The 21,480-nt window shown below is 39.3% G+C and overlaps 1 protein-coding gene across 2 annotated transcripts in view; it reads right to left on the bottom strand.

Annotated features, from left to right (window-relative positions):
* Window positions 1–763: 763 nt before the first annotated feature.
* Window positions 764–21,480, bottom strand: part of LOC124795166 (band 3 anion transport protein) — a 590,830-nt gene continuing 570,113 nt past the window's right edge. For both annotated transcript variants that reach the window (XM_047259057.1, XM_047259058.1), the window contains exon 25: window positions 764–3,999. In XM_047259057.1, the coding sequence (XP_047115013.1) occupies window positions 3,925–3,999 (75 nt within the window). In that variant the 3' untranslated portion in view covers window positions 764–3,924. The remainder of the gene's footprint in view (window positions 4,000–21,480) is intronic.

Here is a 21,480-nt window from a genome sequence, read left to right as displayed (position 1 = left end):
TTCATTGCAAAGATGTTACTCACTGTATGTTTCTACTTCACTCTAGATGTGTTACTTCTCTTCCAGTTTTGTTTATCAATAGATACCGTTATGTAGGCATGTTATTCTTATATTGTGCTAAATGTTTTTCTGTCAACTCCATTGTTATTTATGTACTGTTCAGTTTTTACTATTTCATTGCAAAGATGTTACTCACTGTATGTTTCTACTTCACTCTAGATGTGTTACTTCTCTTCCAGTGTTGTCTGCTAACATTTAACTTCTTTGGTGATAATACTCAGTAAATGCCTGAAGATGGCCTTGTAAGCCGAAAACCGGTTAGCAATAAAAATAATATTGTAGAACAAAAGCAAACTGGTGCTTTTCATTTATTATTATAATGTTGTTCTACCAAGAACCGACGGAAGATTCTGTTAATATGCGAAATGTATAATTGATCTGTTTTACTTGTGACTTTGGCATTTTTTATTTAATATTAGAGTTATTTCAATTAACATAACTGAAATTTGGAAATAACTGGGTGATTACCCATTTTAGTCCTTACAGTGTGTGAATATGCATAACACACGTTAGGAATTGGAAGACAGCACGGCAGTTAATGCATTTTCTTTTGAGTATCTATGGCAAAATTAATTATTTGTGATTAAATGCATGAGTTTCTACTTCATTTATGATTAACACATTTATGTATGCACACTCCAGTGTCCAAGTGTGGATAGAGTTCTCTTGAATTACGGACACGTTTAACATCATAACAATAAAATAACAAGAAGACTTCCAGGTATTTATTTTGAATATGTTCCAAATAATGTACGTTGTATACATTTTATCTCATGGGATACATGAGTAGTTTTAAGTGTTACAATTAATTTAGGAAAAAGATACATGATAAGACTTTCACCATTCTGAGATAACAGAAAATATCAGATCTGCTGCTACAATAACTCTTTCAGTGTAAGTAATCATAAAGAAGCATTTTTCTTAATGATTACTTTCCATGATTCATATTTGTGTGTGAATAAGTACAATGTTTAATACTGTATGTTAGCACTACGTACATTTTCTATCACAGAATGTTTTGTGACATGGTTATTTAGGCTAATGTCACCCAAAACCATGATTCACATGAAAGAAATACAAAAAATATATCCAGGATAACATCCCATGTTTAAGATGAATGTTTTAAAAATATATTACTCTTCCATATAAAATATGGCTATAAGAAAGTCATCTGCTTAAGGGTAACCACAAATCAGACATTTTGAAAGCTTGGCAGTCCACAAATCTAAAATTCATAAATTTCAGTAGACAGAAGATAGTAGTTCTTTAATCACAGACGAGCAGCTGATTACATCTCAAGACAGGCTGGAACTACTTAATCTGCCAAAATTGCTCCACTGTATAATGGCAAATTTTCATAAAGTCCATATTCTACACATCTGCTCTTTTAAGCACAGTAACAATCTGTTAATGAAACCAGTTATTTAAATAAATTTAATGGAATAATGTAACATTATCTTAGACAAAGTCATGAAGCTCAGGTAGATTCCTAAGAGTATCACTTGAGATAGTGAGGAGAAAATTAATAGTTGCAATTATATTCTAATGTCCTACATAAAAATTTAAAATTACAGCTTGAGATAAAGCAAAAAACACTGTAGAGAAACAGTCTTTGTCAATTACTGAGTTATTTATGGAGCTAAGTATTACCACTATATCACATTCTTTGCCAGTGAGTGTACAAGTATAATAAATAGTCCTAAATTCCAGATAGACAGTGTGTTGAAGATCGACAAGAATTATACAGTTTATTATTTTGAAAGAAATGACTGTTACAGTGCAAAACATTTCAGTCTATATGACTTTCTATTGAAATGAACTACTTAACTCAACATATATATACTTCATGTGGTCCCTACAGATATTTAGTGCTTAACAAATTCCTTACTCTTTGCTGAATGCTTTACCTATTACAGACATTTACTGTAGTGGCAGCATGATGTGAGTACTACCTACTCAAATTGATATAGTAAGTCACACATTCCATTTTTTCCAGCTGAAGTAATGGATTTCAACAGCAGCTTATGAAACATATCGTGTTATATTTTCTTCATTTTTTTATTCACTTAAGTAGCTTATATTTATCAATGTTTATTATTTTTCCCCACTCAAATTTTGTTTTGCTTCTCAGCATTTTTCTGTTCACTCAAGTTAATTACCGTAAGTCCCTAGCAGAGCACCTGTTTTATATTGCAGGTACTTCACAATGATTCTTTTAACTCTCGTATAAATCTGTACATAACTGTACATTGTTTACAATGGAAGAAGGTTAACATCAAAAATAAGAAATGATGGGAGATTACTTCATACAAATCGCTCCTTCAGTTGTAGTGAAGTGAAATTGTGGAAATCAATATCATACTGAAAATAAAAAGAGATTATACAAGGTTATTCACATTTGTCTGATACTGCAAATGTAGCTTACTGGTTACTTGGACTCAGAGTGCTTTTAAACAAGAGTCATGATAAGGTTTACTTGTATACAGCGTGTATAATTTCCTCAGAGACACTAAGACTAAAGTTTTGCTGGATAGTATCATATGTGAACCAGTCAATGAAACTAAACACATCATAAAAGAAATATCATCATGTTAGTGCCACAGGCCATTAAGTCAGTATCAGTAACCACAAAACTAATTAGAGGCCGGAAGAACTTGAAAGAAGTAGCACCATGTCCATTACAATTGGTGTTTAAGCAATACATCTGTGTAAATTTCTAAAAATATATTTATTATGTTATTTCATAACTTTCACACAATATCCAAGACAATAAGATAAGTTAATAATCTATATCTCTCCTCCATACCTCCTTAATTTCTCATTTTCATTTCACGTCGTTTGCATTATTGTGCGCTAACTCATGCCTCCCTCTCTCTCTCTCTCTCTCTCTCTCTCTCTCTACACACACACACACACACACACACACACACACACACACACACACACACAACACAAAAGTACATGTGATCACGTATATACATATAAGGATAACAACAGTGAATGACATAGTACTCATCTTCAACATTATTACCTACAATATAATCAATGTGGGAAGAGTCATTGTACCATCTTAACACCAACTACATTGATTTCCATAAACATAAACCTTAAATACACTATCATGAAAAAGGACAGGTACTGATAGTAATGGACAGCTGATGTAAATAAAATCGTTGCCTTGTAGAGAAAACATAATTGAATCATTTTAGATGACAAAATGAAATGTTTAATTATTCCATAAATAATGTCAGACTGCTTGGAAGTCATCAGAAAATTATTCTCAAGCAATAAAATTTTTATACCATATGAAAGCCAGATAGAGACAAACAGCTTTCTATAACACTTTTCTTGCAAAATAGCTGTATGCACATTCTCATATTGTAGACAATATATATTACTTTCCTTTTATGTCTCTTGCAGTATTCTACTGAGGACAATGAATGTACACATAAGGTAAAGTAATAATAGCCCATTTGTTTTACCAATAAGAAAGAGAGCTAGTAGATGAAAGACTCATTTTAAAGAAATTATCGTATCTGCTTAACTGTTACATTATCAATTAATTACATACATACAGGAAAATTTTTTTAGAAATCTTTTTTTTTTTTACAAGGCACTTGGAAAGATAAGATCACACACACTTTTCAAAGTTTTGGTTTTCAGAGAGCCAACTTTATGGAACTGTTTAAATGCTGTTTGTTCAGAAGAACACATCACCACTCATAAATGAGTCAAATGATTATTGCTTTTAATTTTATGTCCATCTAGATTCTGCATGACACATTACAGTTACGGATGTAGCTCTTCCCTGCAGCTACAAAATAATGGGAAATGTACATGCAGTGCAGAAGGTGAGATTTTTTTCTATCCTGGTAATGGTGCCTCAGTGTAGAAATCTAACTCATCTTCTTTGTCACCATCTGCTTCTTTACTGTCCAGCTGAAATAATAATGTACAATGGTTTAGAAACAACATACATGTCACCAATTTTCTGATTTTTTTTTTTTTTTTGTTCTCTTAGTTGAATGTTTATATTTAATATTTGTTTGTAATGTATAATATCTTTCTTCTAATAATGTACACTTGTGAATTTAGTCTGTTATCTTTGTTCATAAGCAGAGCTCTCTCCTCAGAGATTAAAGACACACCCAAAACACATTTACAGGATAAGAGTCACTAATTTGTCATATTTTTCATTTTGCTATATGGACTGCAAATGTTTTTCATGAAACATCTGTGATAAGATGTGGAAGAGTGAGATTACAAGTGGAAGAGTGACTATCCATACCTCTAGAGACTACATCCTCAATGCTTATTGTGATGCAATAGATAATGATTTTGTCCTATCATATAAAAACTTCATATCGCAAAAGGCCAGATTTTCAGTAGCAAACAGTTCAAAATATGAAGTGGGCTATAGCACCTTCAGGGTTATTACATTGCTCTAACCAACACCTTTAATGTGCCAGGAGAAATCTTTCAACAATACCTTTGTTTCTAGAATAATAATGAAGTGGGTCACACATTAAAAGATTTGATGTATTATTGTACACAGGTGACTATTTTAACAGTGAGAGTTTTAGATTGCTTTATTTCCTGCACATTTATTTGACATGATAAGCAAATTTTCAGTTCTTTTTTATTCAAAATAAATTGTCTTGATTTCATAGGATGGAGTTATAACTGTTTTACCAGATATGACTCTTATAACTCATTGTCAGAAGAACTAACAAATACAGACAAAACAAAATGCAAGGCACTACTAAATATAAAAAAATTAAACACTTGCAAGATAAAGAGAAAAATAAATGTATACCCAGTATCTTGTCACAAAAGATATACGTCAAACAGTCAGCTAAAACACACTTTAAGCACTTGATAACAATGCTGTGCCTGCTCACCTACCAATCTTATAAAGTGGAATGCTTAGCTTACAAGCGCAGGAAGTACAATTTAAAAAAAAATACATGTTTAACAACTATAATGTAATCATTATTTATTGCAAGAGTATGTGAGGCAGTTGATGTCAAGTGACCAAAATGGGTATTAGCTGACTGTTTGACATTTTAAACTTTTGTAACAAGATACTATGTATATTTTTAGTTTTCTCTTTATCTTTACCTTCTTAATTCTTAATATTCATTAGTAGTTTTGCATTTCATCATACCAGTATCTTTACATGTGATGCCAATTCATAAGATGCAAAGCAGGTAAACTATTTTAAGTCTACCCAGTGCAACCACGGCAATTGAGAAAAAATACACTACTGGCCATTAAAATTGCTACACCAAGACGAAATGCAGATGATAAATGGGTATTCATTGAACAAATATATTATACTAGAACTGACATGTGATTACATTTTCACACAATTTGGGTGCATAGATCCTGAGAAATCAGTACCCAGAACAACCACCTCTGGCCATAATAACGGCCTTGATATGCCTAGGCATTGATTCAAACAGAGCTTGGATGGCGTGTACAGGTACAGCTGCCCATGCAGCTTCAACACGATACCACAGTTCATCAAGAGTAGTGACTGGTGTATTGTGATGAGCCAGTTGCTCGGCCACCATTGACCAGACATTTTCAATTGGTGAGAGATCTCGAGAATGTGCTGGCCAGGGCAGCAATCGAACATTTTCTGTATCCAGAAAGGCCCGTACAGGACCTGCAACAGTCGTGCATTATCCTGCTGAAATGTAGGGTTTCGCAGGAATCAAATGAAGGGTAGAGCCACGGGTCGTAATACATCTGAAATGTAATGTCCACTGTTCAAAGTGCCGTCAATGCGAACAAGAGGTGACCGAGACGTGTAACCAATTGCACCCCATACCATCATGTCGGGTGATACGCAGTATGGCGATGACAAATACACGCTTCCAATGTGTGTTCACCACGATGTCGCCAAACACGGATGTGACCATCATGATGCTGTAAACAGAACCTGGATTCATCTGATTAAAAAAAAAAAAAAAAAAAGGACGTTTTGCCAATCATGCAACCAGGTTCGTTGTTGAGAACACCATCGCAGGCGCTCCTGTCTGTGATGCAGCGGCAAGGGTAACCACAGCCATGGTCTCCGAGCTTATAGTCCATGCTGCTGCAAACATCGGCAAACTGTTCATGCAGATGGTTGTTGTCTTGCAAACATCTCCATCTGTTGACTCAGGGATCAAGATGTGGCTGCACGATCCGTTACAGCCATGCGAATAAGATGCCTGTCATCTAAACCGCTAGTGATACGAGGCTGTTGGGATCCAGCACGGCATTCTGTATTACCCTCCTGAATCCACCGATTCCATATTCTGCTAACAGTTATTGGATCTCGACCAACACGAGCAGCAATGTCGCGATAAGATAAACCGCAATTGCGATAGGTCCGGCCTTTATCAAAGTTCGAAATGTGATGGTACACATTTCTCCTCCTTACATGAGGCATCACAACAATGTTTCACCAGGCAACGCTGGTCAACTGCTGTTTGTGTATGAGAAATCGGTTGGAAACTTTCCTCATGTCAGCACGTTGTAGGTGTTGCCACCGGTGCCAACCTTGTGTGAATGCTCTGAAAAGCTAATCATTTGCATATCACAGCACCTTCTTCCTGTTGGTTAAATTTCGCGTCTGTAGCATGTCATCTTCATGGTTAGCAATTTTAATGTCCAGTAGTGTATTTTCCACAATAAATTCCATGCTCCAATGCAAAATTTCAATGAATTTTCAGTTATCAGCATTGTTGTTGTCTTCAGTCCTGAGACTGGTTTGATGCAGCTCTCCATGCTACTCTATCCTGTGCAAGCTTCTTCATCTCCCAGTACCTACTGCAACCTACATCCTTCTGAATCTGCTTAGTGTATTCATCTTTTGGTCTCCCTCTACGATTTTCACCCTCCACACTGCCCTCCAACGCTAAATTTGTGATCCCTTGATGCCTCAGAACATGTCCTACCAACCGGTCCCTTCTTCTTGTCAAGGTGTGCCACAAACTCCTCTTCTCCCCAATTCTATTCAATATCTCCTCATTAGTTATGAGATCTACCCACCTAATCTTCAGCATTCTTCTGTAGCACCACATTTCGAAAGCTTCTATTCTCTTCTTGTCCAAACTATTTATCATTCATGTTTCACTTCCACACATGGCTACACTCCATACAAATACTTTCAGAAACGTCTTCCTGACACTTAAATCTATACTTGATGTTAACAAATTTCTCTTCTTCAGAAATGCTTTCCTTGCCATTGCCAGTCTACATTTTATATCCTCTCTACTTCGACCATCATCAGTTATTTTGCTCCCCAAATAGCAAAACTCCTTTACTACTTTAAGTGTCTCATTTCCTAATCTACATCTACATCTACATTTATACTCCACAAGCCACCCAACGGTGTGTGGCGGAGGGCACTTTACGTGCCACTGTCATTACCTCCCTTTCCTGTTCCAGTCGCGTATGGTTCGCGGGAAGAATGACTGTCTGAAAGCCTCCGTGCGCGCTCTAATCTCTCTAATTTTACATTCGTGATCTCCTCGGGAGGTATAAGTAGGGGGAAGCAATATATTCGATACCTCATCCAGAAACGCACCCTCTCGAAACCTGGCGAGCAAGCTACACCGCAATGCAGAGCGCCTCTCTTGCAGAGTATGCCACTTGAGTTTATTAAACATCTCCGTAACGCTATCACGGTTACCAAATAACCCTGTGACGAAACGCGCCGCTCTTCTTTGGATCTTCTCTATCTCCTCCGTCAAACCGATCTGGTACGGTCCCACACTGATGAGCAATACTGAAGTATAGGTCGAACGAGTGTTTTGTAAGCCACCTCCTTTGTTGATGGACTACATTTTCTAAGCACTTTCCCAATGAATCTCAACCTGGTACCCGCCTTACCAACAATTAATTTTATATGATCATTCCACTTCAATTCCCTCAGCATCACCCGACTTAATTCGACTACATTCCATTGTCCTAGTTTTGCTTTTGGTGATGTTCATCTTATATCCTCCTTTCAAGACACTGTCCATTCCGTTCAACTGCTCTTCCAAGTCCTTTGCTGTCTCTGACAGAATTACAATGTCATCGGCGAACCTCAAAGTTTTTATTTCTTCTCCATGGACTTTAATACCTACTCCATATTTTTCTTTTGTTTCCTTATCAGCATTAGTGAAGCTCAATTTGGAAAGAGAATGCCAGTAATAATGCATTTGAAAAATGAAGAGCACACCTGTGCATTAACGAGTCACTGTACACTTGCATTCATATGCTATGCTCTGGTGGTACATAAAGTGCTGAACAGCTGAAAAATCTTTACAACACCATCTAGAATTGTGGAACAATAAAACACAGTTTCAATTTATGTATGGTTTTGTCTAGTATTATTCACATAGCTGTGAACACACATGAAAGGGCTTAACAATATGCTAGTCAAAGTTGACAGACACAGATTTGAATAATAATGTGCAGATTGTCTAATTGTTGAATTTGGTGGGAACAGATTTGTTGAATTTAAGAAGAAATGGCAGACTATACACTATGGGGTCAAAAGTATCCAGACACCTGGCTGAAAATGACTTACAAGTTTGTGACATCTCCATCAGTAATGCTGGAATTTAATATGGTGTTGGCCTACCCTTAGCCTTGATGACAGCCCGCGCTCTTGCAGGCATACATTTAATCAGGTGCTGCAAGGTTTCTTGGGGAATGGCAGTCTATTCTTCACGGAGTGCTGCACTGAGGATCGGTTGGTGAGGCCTGGCATGAAGTCAGCATTCCAAAACATCCCAAAGATGTTATTTAGGATTCAGGTCAGGACTCTGTGCAGGCCAGTCCATTACATGGATGTTATTTTCGTGTAACCACTCTGCCTCAGGCCGTGCATTATGAACTGGTGCTTGATCGTGTTCAAAGATGCAATTGCAATCCCAAAATTGCTCTTCAACAGTAGGAAGCACGAAGATGCTTAAAACATCAATGTAGGCCTGTGCTGTGGTAGTGCCATGCAAAACAACAAGGGGTGCAAGCCCCCTCCTTGAAAAACACGACTACACCTTAACACCACTGCCTCCAAATTTTACTGTTGACGTTACACACGCTGGCAGATGATGTTCACCAGGCACTCACCATATCCACACCCTGCCATTGGATTGCCACATTGTGTACCATGATTCGTCACTCCCACAACACTTTTCCACTGTTCAATCGTCCAATGTTTACGCTCCTTACACGAAGCGAGGTGTCATTTGGCATTTACCAGTGTGGTGTGTCGCTTATGAGCAGCTGCTCAACCATGAAATCCAAGTTTTCTCACCTCCTGCCTAACTGCAATAGTACTTGCAGTGGATCTTGATGCAGTTTGGAATTCCTGTGTGACGGTCTGAATAGATATCTGCCTATTACACATTACAACCCTCTTCAACTGTCGGTGGTCTCTGTCAGTCAACAGAAGAGGTCGCCCAGTACGCTTTTGTTCTGTACATGTCCCTTCACATTTACACTTCACTATCACATCAGAAACAGTGGACCTAGGAATGTTTAGGAGTGGGGAAATCTCGTGTACAGACGTGTGACACACGATCACCTGACCATGTTTGAAGTCCATGAGTTCCACAGAGCACCCCATTCCACTCTCTCACGATGTCTAATGACTACTAAGGTCACTGATATGGAGTACGTGGCAGTAGGTGGCAGCACAATGCAACTAATATGAAAAATGTATGTTTTCGGGTGTGTGTGGATACTTTTGATCGGATAGTGTATTAAGAAACACCTTAAATTAGAAAAGCACTCTGTTCATTGGCAGAAAAAAATTCTGCTGGTTCTCAACAGAAACACTTATCAGCGGCAGAAAGATGCAAGAATGCCAAAACAAGAAATCAAAACAAAGATCATCTCAGAAAAAGAACTGTTGAAAGTTTCGCTAAGGCAAAAATTCCACTTCGAAAGCTGCAAAATTGTGCTGAGGGTGTGGACTGATGAAATCCTAAATAAAGGTCAATCTTACATTTGGACCTAGATATAGATATATTCAACAGGTTAGTAATATGTTTTTGAGACTGATGATTAAGACATGCGTTAGAAAAAACAGGGAGAACAGCCTTCAGGTCTTGTATATACACTATCTCTTACGTATAGAGTCAGTTTTTCTTCCACACCATAACAACATCACAGAGGGCTCATCAAACTTCCTTCAGACTATTTCTCTGCCATTCCCCTCTCGAAGAGTGTGTGGGAAAAATGACCACTTAACTCTTTCAGTGTGAGCTCTGATTTCACTTATTTTATTTTGATGATCATTTCTCTCCCATGTAGATGGGTGTCAACAAAACATTTTCAAATTTGGAAGAGAAAATTTGTGATCGAAATTTTGTGAAAAGGTCTCACCTCAAGAAAAATCACCTTTGTTTAAATAATTGCCACCCCAACTCACAAATCATATCCATGACACTCTCTCCCCTACTTCATGATAATAAAAAAATGGACTGATCTTCTCTGAAACTTTTTGATGTCTTTCTGTCAATACTATCTGGTAAGGAACCCACATCGTGGAGTATTACTCCAGAAGAGAATGGACAAGTGTTGTGCAGGTAGTCCCTTTGGTAGACCTGGTGCATGTTCTAAGTATCCTGCCAATAAACTACAGTCTTTGGTTTGCTTCCCCAATAACATTACCTACGTGATCATTACAATTTAAGTTATTCATAACCATAATCCCTAAGTATTTTGAATTGGCAGCCTTCAGATTTGTGTGAATTATAGTGTAACCAATATTTATCAGATTCCTTTTAGTACTCATGTGGCTGACTTCAAACCATAGAACTGTCTCACGTAATGAATAAACAAGGCACTGCACTTAGAAGAGTCAAGCAAAATCAAACTACTGATTATTATGAAGTATATAGGAAGTTGTAAAATGGAGTGAAGCAAAAAAATGTGCAACACCAATATCAGAGAGCCTGTTTTGTTGTATACAGCAAGTCAAATCCTGCAACACGGGGATTGCATCAAATAGGAAAAATCTGTTGCTATATTTTCAAGCATCTTTCCAGATGAATGAAATGTCTTTTTCTCAACAGCAGCCAGCTTTCAAGCTGCACTAAATTATCGACCATAAAGTAGCACTTTCATGACAGCTGCATTTTCCATAAAACATGTTTCTAAGTGTGCAGTACAGAAAACAATCATGACAATCTTTTTTGTAGCCGTAGATAATGACTGTGTGAGCATACGTTTGCTTAAAAACATGGTTAATACTATTTTCTAGTCCTTACATACATCTTCAATTTCTCTCTAACTAGTGGCACACATTCCACTGATCCCACAGAATCAGAGCATTGTAATTTGCCATCAGGCAATTACAGGCTGCTCAGAATATTATATGCAGCATTGAAAGCTTTAGAGTATATGGACATAAACAACTGATAGGCTGCTTTAAAACTTACAATAGATATCAATCAGGCTTTGAAAACATCATAGCCCAGCAGCTGCACTAATCAAATGACTGATGGCACCAAACATACTATAGGCAGGGGTAAGGGAACCATTTTAACAGCGCTTTAATTCAGCAAAGTTTTTGGTAGTGTTAATTTAGCTCTATTATTTATGAAATTGAAAAACTGGCTTTCTCAGACAGAATGACATTGTGGTTTGACAGCTACCTCAAAAATAGATATTGACAGGTGGCCCGTGGTTCAGAGAAGTCATCATAGAGACATGTCCTCTCAAGAGTCCTGAATGTCCAGTTCTTAATTACGGTATATTATCAATATACCGTAATATTACATGCAACTGAGGAAGACAGGACTACAAAAGTTGAAGATGTCCAGTTCTTAAGTTTGTTGTTTTTTTTTTCATTGTGTGTTTATAATATTCATCTGTTCTGAATACTTGTAACTACTCCTTACATGCTGACAACAGCCTGTTGTATCAAAGCGTGAGCCCTGAGAATATTTCCGCTGTCATACCAGGTGTGAATGATGATCTTTGCTCAGCATCATGTTGTTGTTGTGGTGGTCTTCAGTCTAGAGACTGGTTTGATGCAGCTCAGCATCATAATGGGCACAAAACATTTCACCCCCATGTATCACAAGTTGATCACCAAATATTTTCATGAAATTTTTTTTCATATATTCCATGATGGTACCAACTACCCTGTCAAGAACAGTGGAATACCTTGGCATAATCTTGGAAGAGGAATTATATTGGGCAGAACAAACTATTATAGCACACAGGAAATCTCTCTTTTACTTAAATGTGATCCAAAAGCTCAGAAAAGTGTTTCCATCTAAAGTAAAATGAAAATTAATCCAGTCCTTAATCCAGCTAAATCTATGCTGTGAGGTTGTTTGGATGGAATGAACAGTGAAAATTCAGATGACTCAAGCTAGTGTGTAACAATCAGTTGTTTGATCATGTCAGTTCTTCCTATACCACAAGGGTGGATGTGACCTGATAGGTAATGCACTATAAGTACCCTCATATTGCAAGAATTGGAAACACAACTCTTTTGGTCCATATTGTATACCAATTAGATTCCTTTTAGAGTATACTAGTTCCTTACTTAGCAAGATGCTATAACTGTTGCGGAAGTCATCAAGCATGAAGGTATGGAGGTAGTCTGCAATAATGTTCTCACAGCCTGCAGCCATCATGGTGTTTTTGATTACTAACAAAGATTGAGTGCAAGTCCTGCTGAAAGTTGACCACAACATAGTATTATCCCCATCAGTCTCTGTATGTGGCACAGTACAAGTTTCAAGCAGTCACTTGTCTCAATGATGGCATATCTGACCGTCGACCTGGTGCAACAAGAAATGTGATTCATCCGACACGGTGACATGTTTCCAGTGATCCACATTTCAATCTTGATGATCCCATGCAATTGCTACTGTAACTGAAAATGTTGTTGGGTCAACAAGGGAACATGTGGGGGTTATCTGCTATGAAGCAACATGTTCAATAACTTGCACTTAACTGTGTGCTCTGAAACACTTGTGCCTGCACCAGCATTGTACAAAGTGATCAGATCTGCCACTGATTGCTATCTGACCTACATTACAGAAAGAGCAAGCCCTTGACCTCCACATTCTGTGATTAGGCATGGGAGTCCAGCACCTTAATGCCTGCTTGTGGTTTCACGATACTCATGACAGTAATACATGGATAGCCAACCAGCACTGCCATTTAAGAGGTACATGTTCCCAGATGCTGGGCCATAACAATCTTTCCTTTATCAAAGTCACATGCGCCTGTATTTCCCAATTTGTGGTCCATATTGTCATTAGAATGATTGCCCATTCAGTTCTGTTCCACTTATGTACTTTCTTTACCACTCATCACGTGCCCACAATGCTACCTGGTGGCATTCAATACTGTGATAGGCTGTGGTCATAATGTTTTCACTCATCAGTGTATATTTGTATTTGGGGAGAACATATTTTGAATGACAATTTGATTTCACGTAAGAATGGCAGTGTTCATTTCTTTATGGAAACTGAAATTTTCTTAGTAATTTTCCCACAGACTTATGCCCATTAAAGTGCCTTGTATTTTTTTTAAAGTAAAGACTTTACAGAACATGCATAACTTTTAGATAGCTCAGCTTGTGTTCTGTACTACATGAGTCAAGCAGAAAAATTTTGCCTAACATGGGCAGGTGAAGGTGTGGCAATGGGACAAGTAAAATTGGGGTAGTATTGTGAAGTGTATGCTTCTGCTTAATAAAAGTCAGAGAGCTAGGCAATATCGCATGACTCACGTTTCACTGATATGAACAAAGCTTTTAATGTAGTCTATGAAATAGAATAAAATGAAGACAAACCTGTTACACATCCTGATAAAGAAAGTGAAGCACCCAGGTGAGATGGTTGGATGACAATGTAACTTTGTACATTCACACACCATCAACAAGTATGTAAATGATTAGTACTGCTATCCTCTGTGGCAGGCTGAATAGCCACAAGAATGCGTTATTTCTGCCCATGTTACAAGCAAGCCTGGCTAGGTATCAGCATATAATGGCTGTGAACAGCATCAGACATTGAGTGATCATTTTGGAGGACATGGAGATCTGTGTACTCATGTGAGACAATGTTATCAGCACCTGACAGTATTTGAAAGGGACCTCATTCTGGATATCCATTTGGCCGGCTGGTCAGATCGTGCAATGTCCAGATTTGTGGGACATTCAGAAGTGACATTGGTTTGATGTTGGGCTGCACAGGAACATGAGGGCAGGCGTACTCATCATCAAGATTCCAGTCAACCATGTCTGACCACCACAATGGAGGGTCACCATATTGTGCACCAATGGAGGGTCACCATATTGTGCACCAAGCACATCTAGCCTGCCATCTGAGAAAAAGTAATGGGCTCCCTGAAACATATTGCATCATCCCACACCGGAGATTAGCAGCAGCTGGACTAGGGAATTACAATCCCATGTTTAAGCTGCTGTTAACACTTCACCACAAATGGTTTGCATTTGGAATGGTGCCATGACCGGGAAGCACAGACTGCTGATGAACAGCATCAAAATTGTTTCCAGACACGGATTGTGATGCTGCATTACCACAGATGACCATAGTCGGTGAGTATTGTGGGGACCTTGGGAGAAGCTCCATCCTTCCAATGTTTTGGAGAGGCACTGTAGTTTTATTGCTGCTGTCATTATGTGAGGAGCAAGCGAACATGACTTCAGGTCACAGCAGCTAGTGACTGAGGGAAATATGATGGCACAACAGTGCATCACAGATATCCTGTGTCCTCAACTGTTACCTCTCATGTGACAGTATCATGGAGTCATTTTTCAACAGAGAATCCTCGTCCACACATGGCACGTGTCTCTATAAACTACCTGCATTATTTTGAGGTGCTCTCATGACTAGCAAGATGCCCGGATCTGTGCTCGATAGAACATATGTAGAACACACTCAGACATAAACTCTGTCCCACAGCCAGTATCCAGGATATCAATGACTAGTTACAACAGTCATGTGCCAACTTTCCTCAGGAGAGAATACAACTTTATAACACCTTTCTCAACTGAATCAGAGGAGGTGCAACATCATACTGACAAGTGGGCTCATGGTGCCAAGTTCATTGTAAATTTGTCTTGATTTTTGTAATCACTGAAATAAAGACACATATCCTCCCAACCTATGAAGTGCCATTTTGTTTCCTCCTCCCCATCTGGGTGCTTCACTTTTTTGTCAGACAGTGTACATCATACTATTTTATAATTACATCAACAAACTATTAGGATATGAAGGGCACAGGATAATGATGTATGGCCACTGGGATTGATAATGGTGACTTTTCAACTGGAGGTAACCAAGTTTAGGCACTGTATGGAAGTGGTGTCTCACGCAAACAAAGTCTACAACATGAGCCTAGAGTTAGACTTCCTGCATCAGTGTCATGCTATAAATGACTTTTGAAGATGTATTTTGGAACTTGGTGAGGAGATATTCCGACTACGGGAAGTTGTCACAAATGTTGATCTGATGCGAGGAGCAGCTATTGCACAACGCAATCCAGTTAAGGCCTAATTCGCATGACTGTGTGTCGAATGGCACTGGGAAGTCACTGAGTGTGAATGTGGAACTGGCCTCACCAGACGGTATGTTGTGTATAGCGGAACCGCTGGAGGACAGTGACATATTGCATGCAGCGTATTGTTTGGTAAGACGAAGTACTGTACGCATACAGAAAAGGAATGGAGGCCAGGTAATACCTGTCAGTGCAGATAATTTTGGTGCTGAGAAGATTAAGTTTTAAAAGGGAATGTTAGTGGTAATGTTAGAAATTCTGGAAGATGAAGATTTGATGCTCTTCAGGGGCATGTGGCCAGATTTCATTGTCCTGATGACACAATAATTCAACAGTTCAACTAGCTGCCATCTTCATGACATTGCAGTTGCACAATCATGCCAGAACTGAGGTAACATCAGAGACAGCAGCCATATCTCATGTTACCTCAGTTCTGGCGTGATTGTGCACCTGCAATCTCACCTGAAGATGGTGGCCAGCTGGACTGTTGAAATATCGTGTTGTTAGTACGATGAAATTCAGCTGCATACCCATGAAGAGCATCAACATTTATCATGCCAGAAAAATCAACATAATCACATGAGGAGAAAAGGAAATTGCTCCACAGGAGGTGTAAGCTATGAAAAGGCACAGGATGCAACTAAGAATGCATTGCATGAGAAAGTTAAGCATTTGAGGGGAACAGCGAGGGCACCAATGGAAGAACTGTTGTTACGAGTTTCAAGACTTGTTTCTTTCCGTGGGGGCCATTGCCTGCAATGATCATGATGCAAGACAGGATTCCTACAGCTAATGAAGCTTCAGTGTGCCGGAGGCCATAAAGAACACCACAGTCTCTGCAGCCAATTTTAAAAGAATTTATCAATCAGCAGTTAGCTAGCAGTGTAATATAAGAGAGTAGTAGTCTCTGAGAGCAGGAACTGTAATTATACTGAAAAACTCTATAGTTGGTTCAATGAATTATCAGTTCTGTTGCAACTATTTCTATTTGAATAGTAAGACAACAATAGATGCCCAACTGATTCCAAACATCACAGAAGTCATGATAATCTTGTGTGGTGCCTGTATTTCTCGACAATGGACCTGAGGAGTGAGTTCCATCAGCTAAACGTGACTCCAGAACATACATGAAAGACTGCATTTTCAGTACCTAGGGGAAATTATCATTATAGGAGAATGCTATATCATTTAAGAGTCCACCAGCAACAATTCAGCGATTGTTAGATGGGGTGTTGAAAGGACTAAACATCATCAATGTTTAGTGTATTTGGGAGACATAATTCTTTTTCCAAGGGATATGCAGGAACTTAGGCAGACACTGAGAGAAATGTTGAAGAGGTTACAGGCAGCACATTTGACACTGAGTACTTAGAAGTGCCATTTTGCATTGGAAGAAGTAAGTTACTTGGGTCATGTAATTAGTGAAGTATGGTGTGAGGAATTATCGATGGTTAATACAGATGGTGCGAAAATTTTCAGTACCAGGGACAAGTAAAAAGGTACAATCATTCCTGGGCCTTGAAAATTATTGTAGACAATTGGTGAGAGGATTCATGGATGCAGCATGACCACTTACACAATTACTGAAAAAGGGTATAAAATTTGTGTGGTCTAAGAAGTGTCAAGTAGCAACTGAGGAATTAAAGGAAGTACTTATTTGAGCCCAGTGCTGGCATTTCTGGATTTTCAGTAAGAATTTATATTACCAAGTGATGGGTTGAACCATGCTCTCACATGAATTTTGAGCCAGGAGGTCAATGGAGAGGAACACCTTATTGCTTTTGCATCAAAACAATTGAGTGGAGCTGAGAGGACTTATTCTACAACACAGAGGAAGATGCTTAGCCAGGTCTATGGAGTACCATACTTCCGATATTGCCTGTACAAGAGGAAGTTTAAAGTAGTGACAATGCTGCTTTGAATGCCAACAAACTAAGTAGGAAGGTAGTGGCAATACAAGCACTAGGTCAAGAAGTTGCTGAGTGGCAAGCAGCACAGTGTAAGCAGGACAGCAAGCAGTAACAGTTCACTGTGTTTGTGGTGGGTTGTTATGTAAGGAGACTAGATTAGGAATGCAAGTGACTTTACCATCCAAGCTAAGGGAACTTACTGTCAGACTTTATGAAAGAACTGTGTCAGTTGTTGAGAGGAAAAAAATTTTAAAAATAGTCCACTTCATCCTCAGTCAAGTGGAAGGATGTTAACTCCCACCATGTCGATTAGGACATGAACACATCAGCACAGATTGTGACCATTTGTAGCGGTGTATGGTAAAAAGATGCCACCATCATACGTTATGATGAAACAGAAAGGCAACAGGAGCAGAAAGTCAGTCCGAGTGTGTATGAGAATTGTGACGGAGGTTTGCTAAAGGGTTCAACAAATGAACACTATGGCACTGCCTCCAAGAGGAGGCAATAAATTTTACAGGAACATTATCTCAGTACAAGGTGGGCCTGTGGGTGATGTTGTCGAGTCTATATACTCATAAATGGAAGACAAAAACGTTTGTGACATGGTACGAGGGCCCATACCAAAAGATTGAATCCATATCACGTGTGTTTTGAAGATGCAGTTGCCAACAAGGTTGACGACTGTACACGCTGAATGCTTACAATCATTCAAGGATGTGCCAGGGTCAATCCCAGGGGGAATATAATTAGAACCAAAGAGAAGAGCAAAACATAAGGAGTAGAAGAAAAAGCAACAGGAGAAGGAGGACCTTGGACCTCACATACCTTATTTGTTTAGGCTGAGGAGGCAGCCAAAATATTTTGTTTCTTAAAGATTCTTGCAATCCCATTTTTCCTGCGTTGTATAGATTATACAGTAATTATGGGTAGTATTGTACGTTTATGTCAGGGTAAGGATTATCTCTAATATTTGTGTGAGATATGCTGACTGGAGAGAGTGGGTTTCTGGAGGCAAGGGAGATGATAGTAGTCCCCACCTTAGGTTGCTGTTCGGCGAGGGCAAGAAAGGAAGAATGCTAGTCTCGATGGTGCTGTACCTTCTTTCCTGAGGCAGAGTAGGGATGCTGCAAGATCATAATCTGGACAGAGGAGTTTTGCTTCCCAGGCAGTAGGTTGTGATGCTGTTTGGTTAGGAGTGGACATTAAGTTTGGTGTTTAATGTTTGGGAACTACATAATTAAATAAGGAGGTTGGAAGAGGTATTTTTCTGTTGTCAAGAATTAGCAACTAGAAATGGAGTACTCTGGGGAGCACAAGACACTGCTCATGGTGTATGCATGGTTGAAGGAGCAGAAGCAGGAAGTATAGGAGTAGTAGTACAGCATGAATTGCAGAGGAGAAAAAAAAGAGGATAGCCAGATGCAGGAAAAAGGATGCTAAACACAGTGTTTGGGACACTGGATGCAAACAAAATGACAAAACAGCAGAAGCCACAAGAGAACTGATAGAAGGAAATCTGGCATTTCCCATGGATTGTAAGTTTGGAGAACAGCATGCTGAACAACACGTGCATGCTTCCACAACTAAGTAAAGAGGTAACAGATTATGCTAGAGTGTCAGCTAGCACTCTAAACCAGGATTTAAAGGTCACTCAAGCACATATGAAGGTATTAGATGCAAGAATAATGCTAATAAGACTGTTGCAGTCACTTGGATATAGTGCCTGAGATGAAAGAGTAGAGCTAGCAAGCTTGCAGGAAGCCTTTCATCAGGCACTACACGAGTAACTAAGTCTCATCCTAGTGTCACCTGAGCAATATCTGAAGAGCCTGAAGAAAGTGCAGAAAGAATTACTGCCAGAACTACAATTAGTAGCAGAGCCTAACAGTCAGAACCTGCCTTCTTACTACGATGGTGCAATGATGGAAGTAAAAACATATAGTGCACACTTGTATTTGTCAGTGCAGTTGTTAGTGGTGGACAAGCATGCATTATTTAGATATTACACAGTGCACACCTATACAGTACGGCTTGTGCAGATAAAAGAGGATGGTGTGTTGCTGATAGCAGAAGATGGGGATCGGTGTATGGTAATGATCAAGAGTGAGGTACAGCAATGTTAAAACAGGGTGGTCACCATATCTCCTACTCGTGAGATCCAGTTGGGAGGAAATGCATGTGCCATACAATTGTTCAGCTGCAAGATGGACAGTCAATGATGTGAAAAGACATGATGTAATCCAAGCCCTACTTCCAGATAGTGGATCTACATTTGGTATAGCAGTGTACAACAATATAATAGTGGTGGCAAGTTGCTGTGGACAAGGAAAACTCATGGGTACAAGGCAGTTAGATTTTAGAGGCAATGGGCTGTCGATTAATGGAAGTATGTGTCCTATTATGGGACCCATGTTTCATTTACCAGCAACAATGGAAGGAGTTAATCTTTTAAATATAACCCAACCAGAGCTCTATTGGCCAGATGAACTCTTAGAGATGTTGTCTACGCAAAACCTTACTCTCTTCAATAATTCCAGGGAACCAAGTCCAGTTCATTCTCTTAGTCGGATGGTAGGGGCACAGGAGGGGTGGATTACTGCAGAGCAACTAATGCAGCACATTGAACATATCGAGATGGCACATGACAGATAACTGTAACCTCGAGTGTTGTAATTCGTAGCATGAGAGTGACTCTGATTTTGCTTTGTAAAGCTTTTATTTATCCAAGATGATGAGCAGCTCAGAAATGCAGTGCATGGGTAATCCAGGTTCCAGCAGACTGGATCCCCTAAGCAAGATGGAGAATGAATTTGCATAGCTTAAGGAAGATGGGAAGCAGCTGTAAAATGTAGTGTAGTAAATGTATAGTGTTTAAAGGAACAGTCTAGTATAATCTGAGTGAGTGTCACTTACATTAAAATCAATGGTGCAAGTAGCCGCAGAGGGGAACTAATCCTGGGCAATACCCCAAGGGATGGGCCAGCTGTATTCAGAAAAACCTGCACCACACAGCAGTAATAGTCAAAGTAGGCAGAGCAGTGTCACCATACCACAGAAAGAACCATGTTATGACCTAAATGACCAAGGACTGGGTAATAGTACAAAAAATTCACCCCAGAGCCATACAAATAGCTGTGAATTTTGAGGCAGGTTCATTCAGAGTCCAGCAGCATCCCGACACTAGGGCCATGCTAGATGACAAGATGACTGGGCACAATCAGCTGTAGCCATGGGTTTTAGACTGGGCTGGGCTAGCTGCCTCCTGCACTGTCTCCCCAGTGCGTCTCAGTGCCACAGCACTGCTGACCTGCAGTACATGCATGCCACCACTAGACTCCTTCGAGGGGGCAGCAGGTCATGTACAATGCACAGTAGTCGTCCCTTGTCTCCACAGTGAACGCAAGCTGGGTGAGAGCTGCCTGGGTTCAGGTGCTCAACGGTAGAATGCATTCACAGCAAGAAGAAGGAATGTGGTGTTGATGTCGGGGCCTTGGCTCACTGACAGACCATTGACCACTACTTGGCATGATGTCACAAATGTTGGGCACTGATGTGTTACCTCTTTCTGGGGTAAAAGCCAAGCTGCCAGCTGGCCATCACCAGTCTACTGCAGCAGAGTGGGGCATGACTGCCTCCCATTGTCAATGATGAGATGTGTAACTGAAGTCTATAAAATATTTCTCTTGATCACCAGTTTGTCACTGGGCCTCACCAGCCTATCACTGCACCGCTCACCCTACAGAGTGGTACCACAAATTGGTCTCGCCCCTTTGGTAGCCATAAAGTTTTAATTATCATCTTGAACAAATAAAGTACTGCAGTCAATTTTTTGTTTGTTGCAGGTTCTGGAACACCCAGAAACACATAAAAACCAGCACAAGTGACACAATTGCAACATTTTTGCTGCTGCTGAAAATTAATTACCACATGATTACTTTATCAAGAGAGTGGCACCATTTTGTTT

The sequence above is a fragment of the Schistocerca piceifrons genome, chromosome 4 (genome assembly GCF_021461385.2).
Source record: "Schistocerca piceifrons isolate TAMUIC-IGC-003096 chromosome 4, iqSchPice1.1, whole genome shotgun sequence".
In the NCBI taxonomy this organism is placed as follows: domain Eukaryota; kingdom Metazoa; phylum Arthropoda; class Insecta; order Orthoptera; family Acrididae; genus Schistocerca; species Schistocerca piceifrons.
Note: the sequence above shows the minus strand (reverse complement) of the source record. Positions and strands in the feature narration are given on the sequence as shown.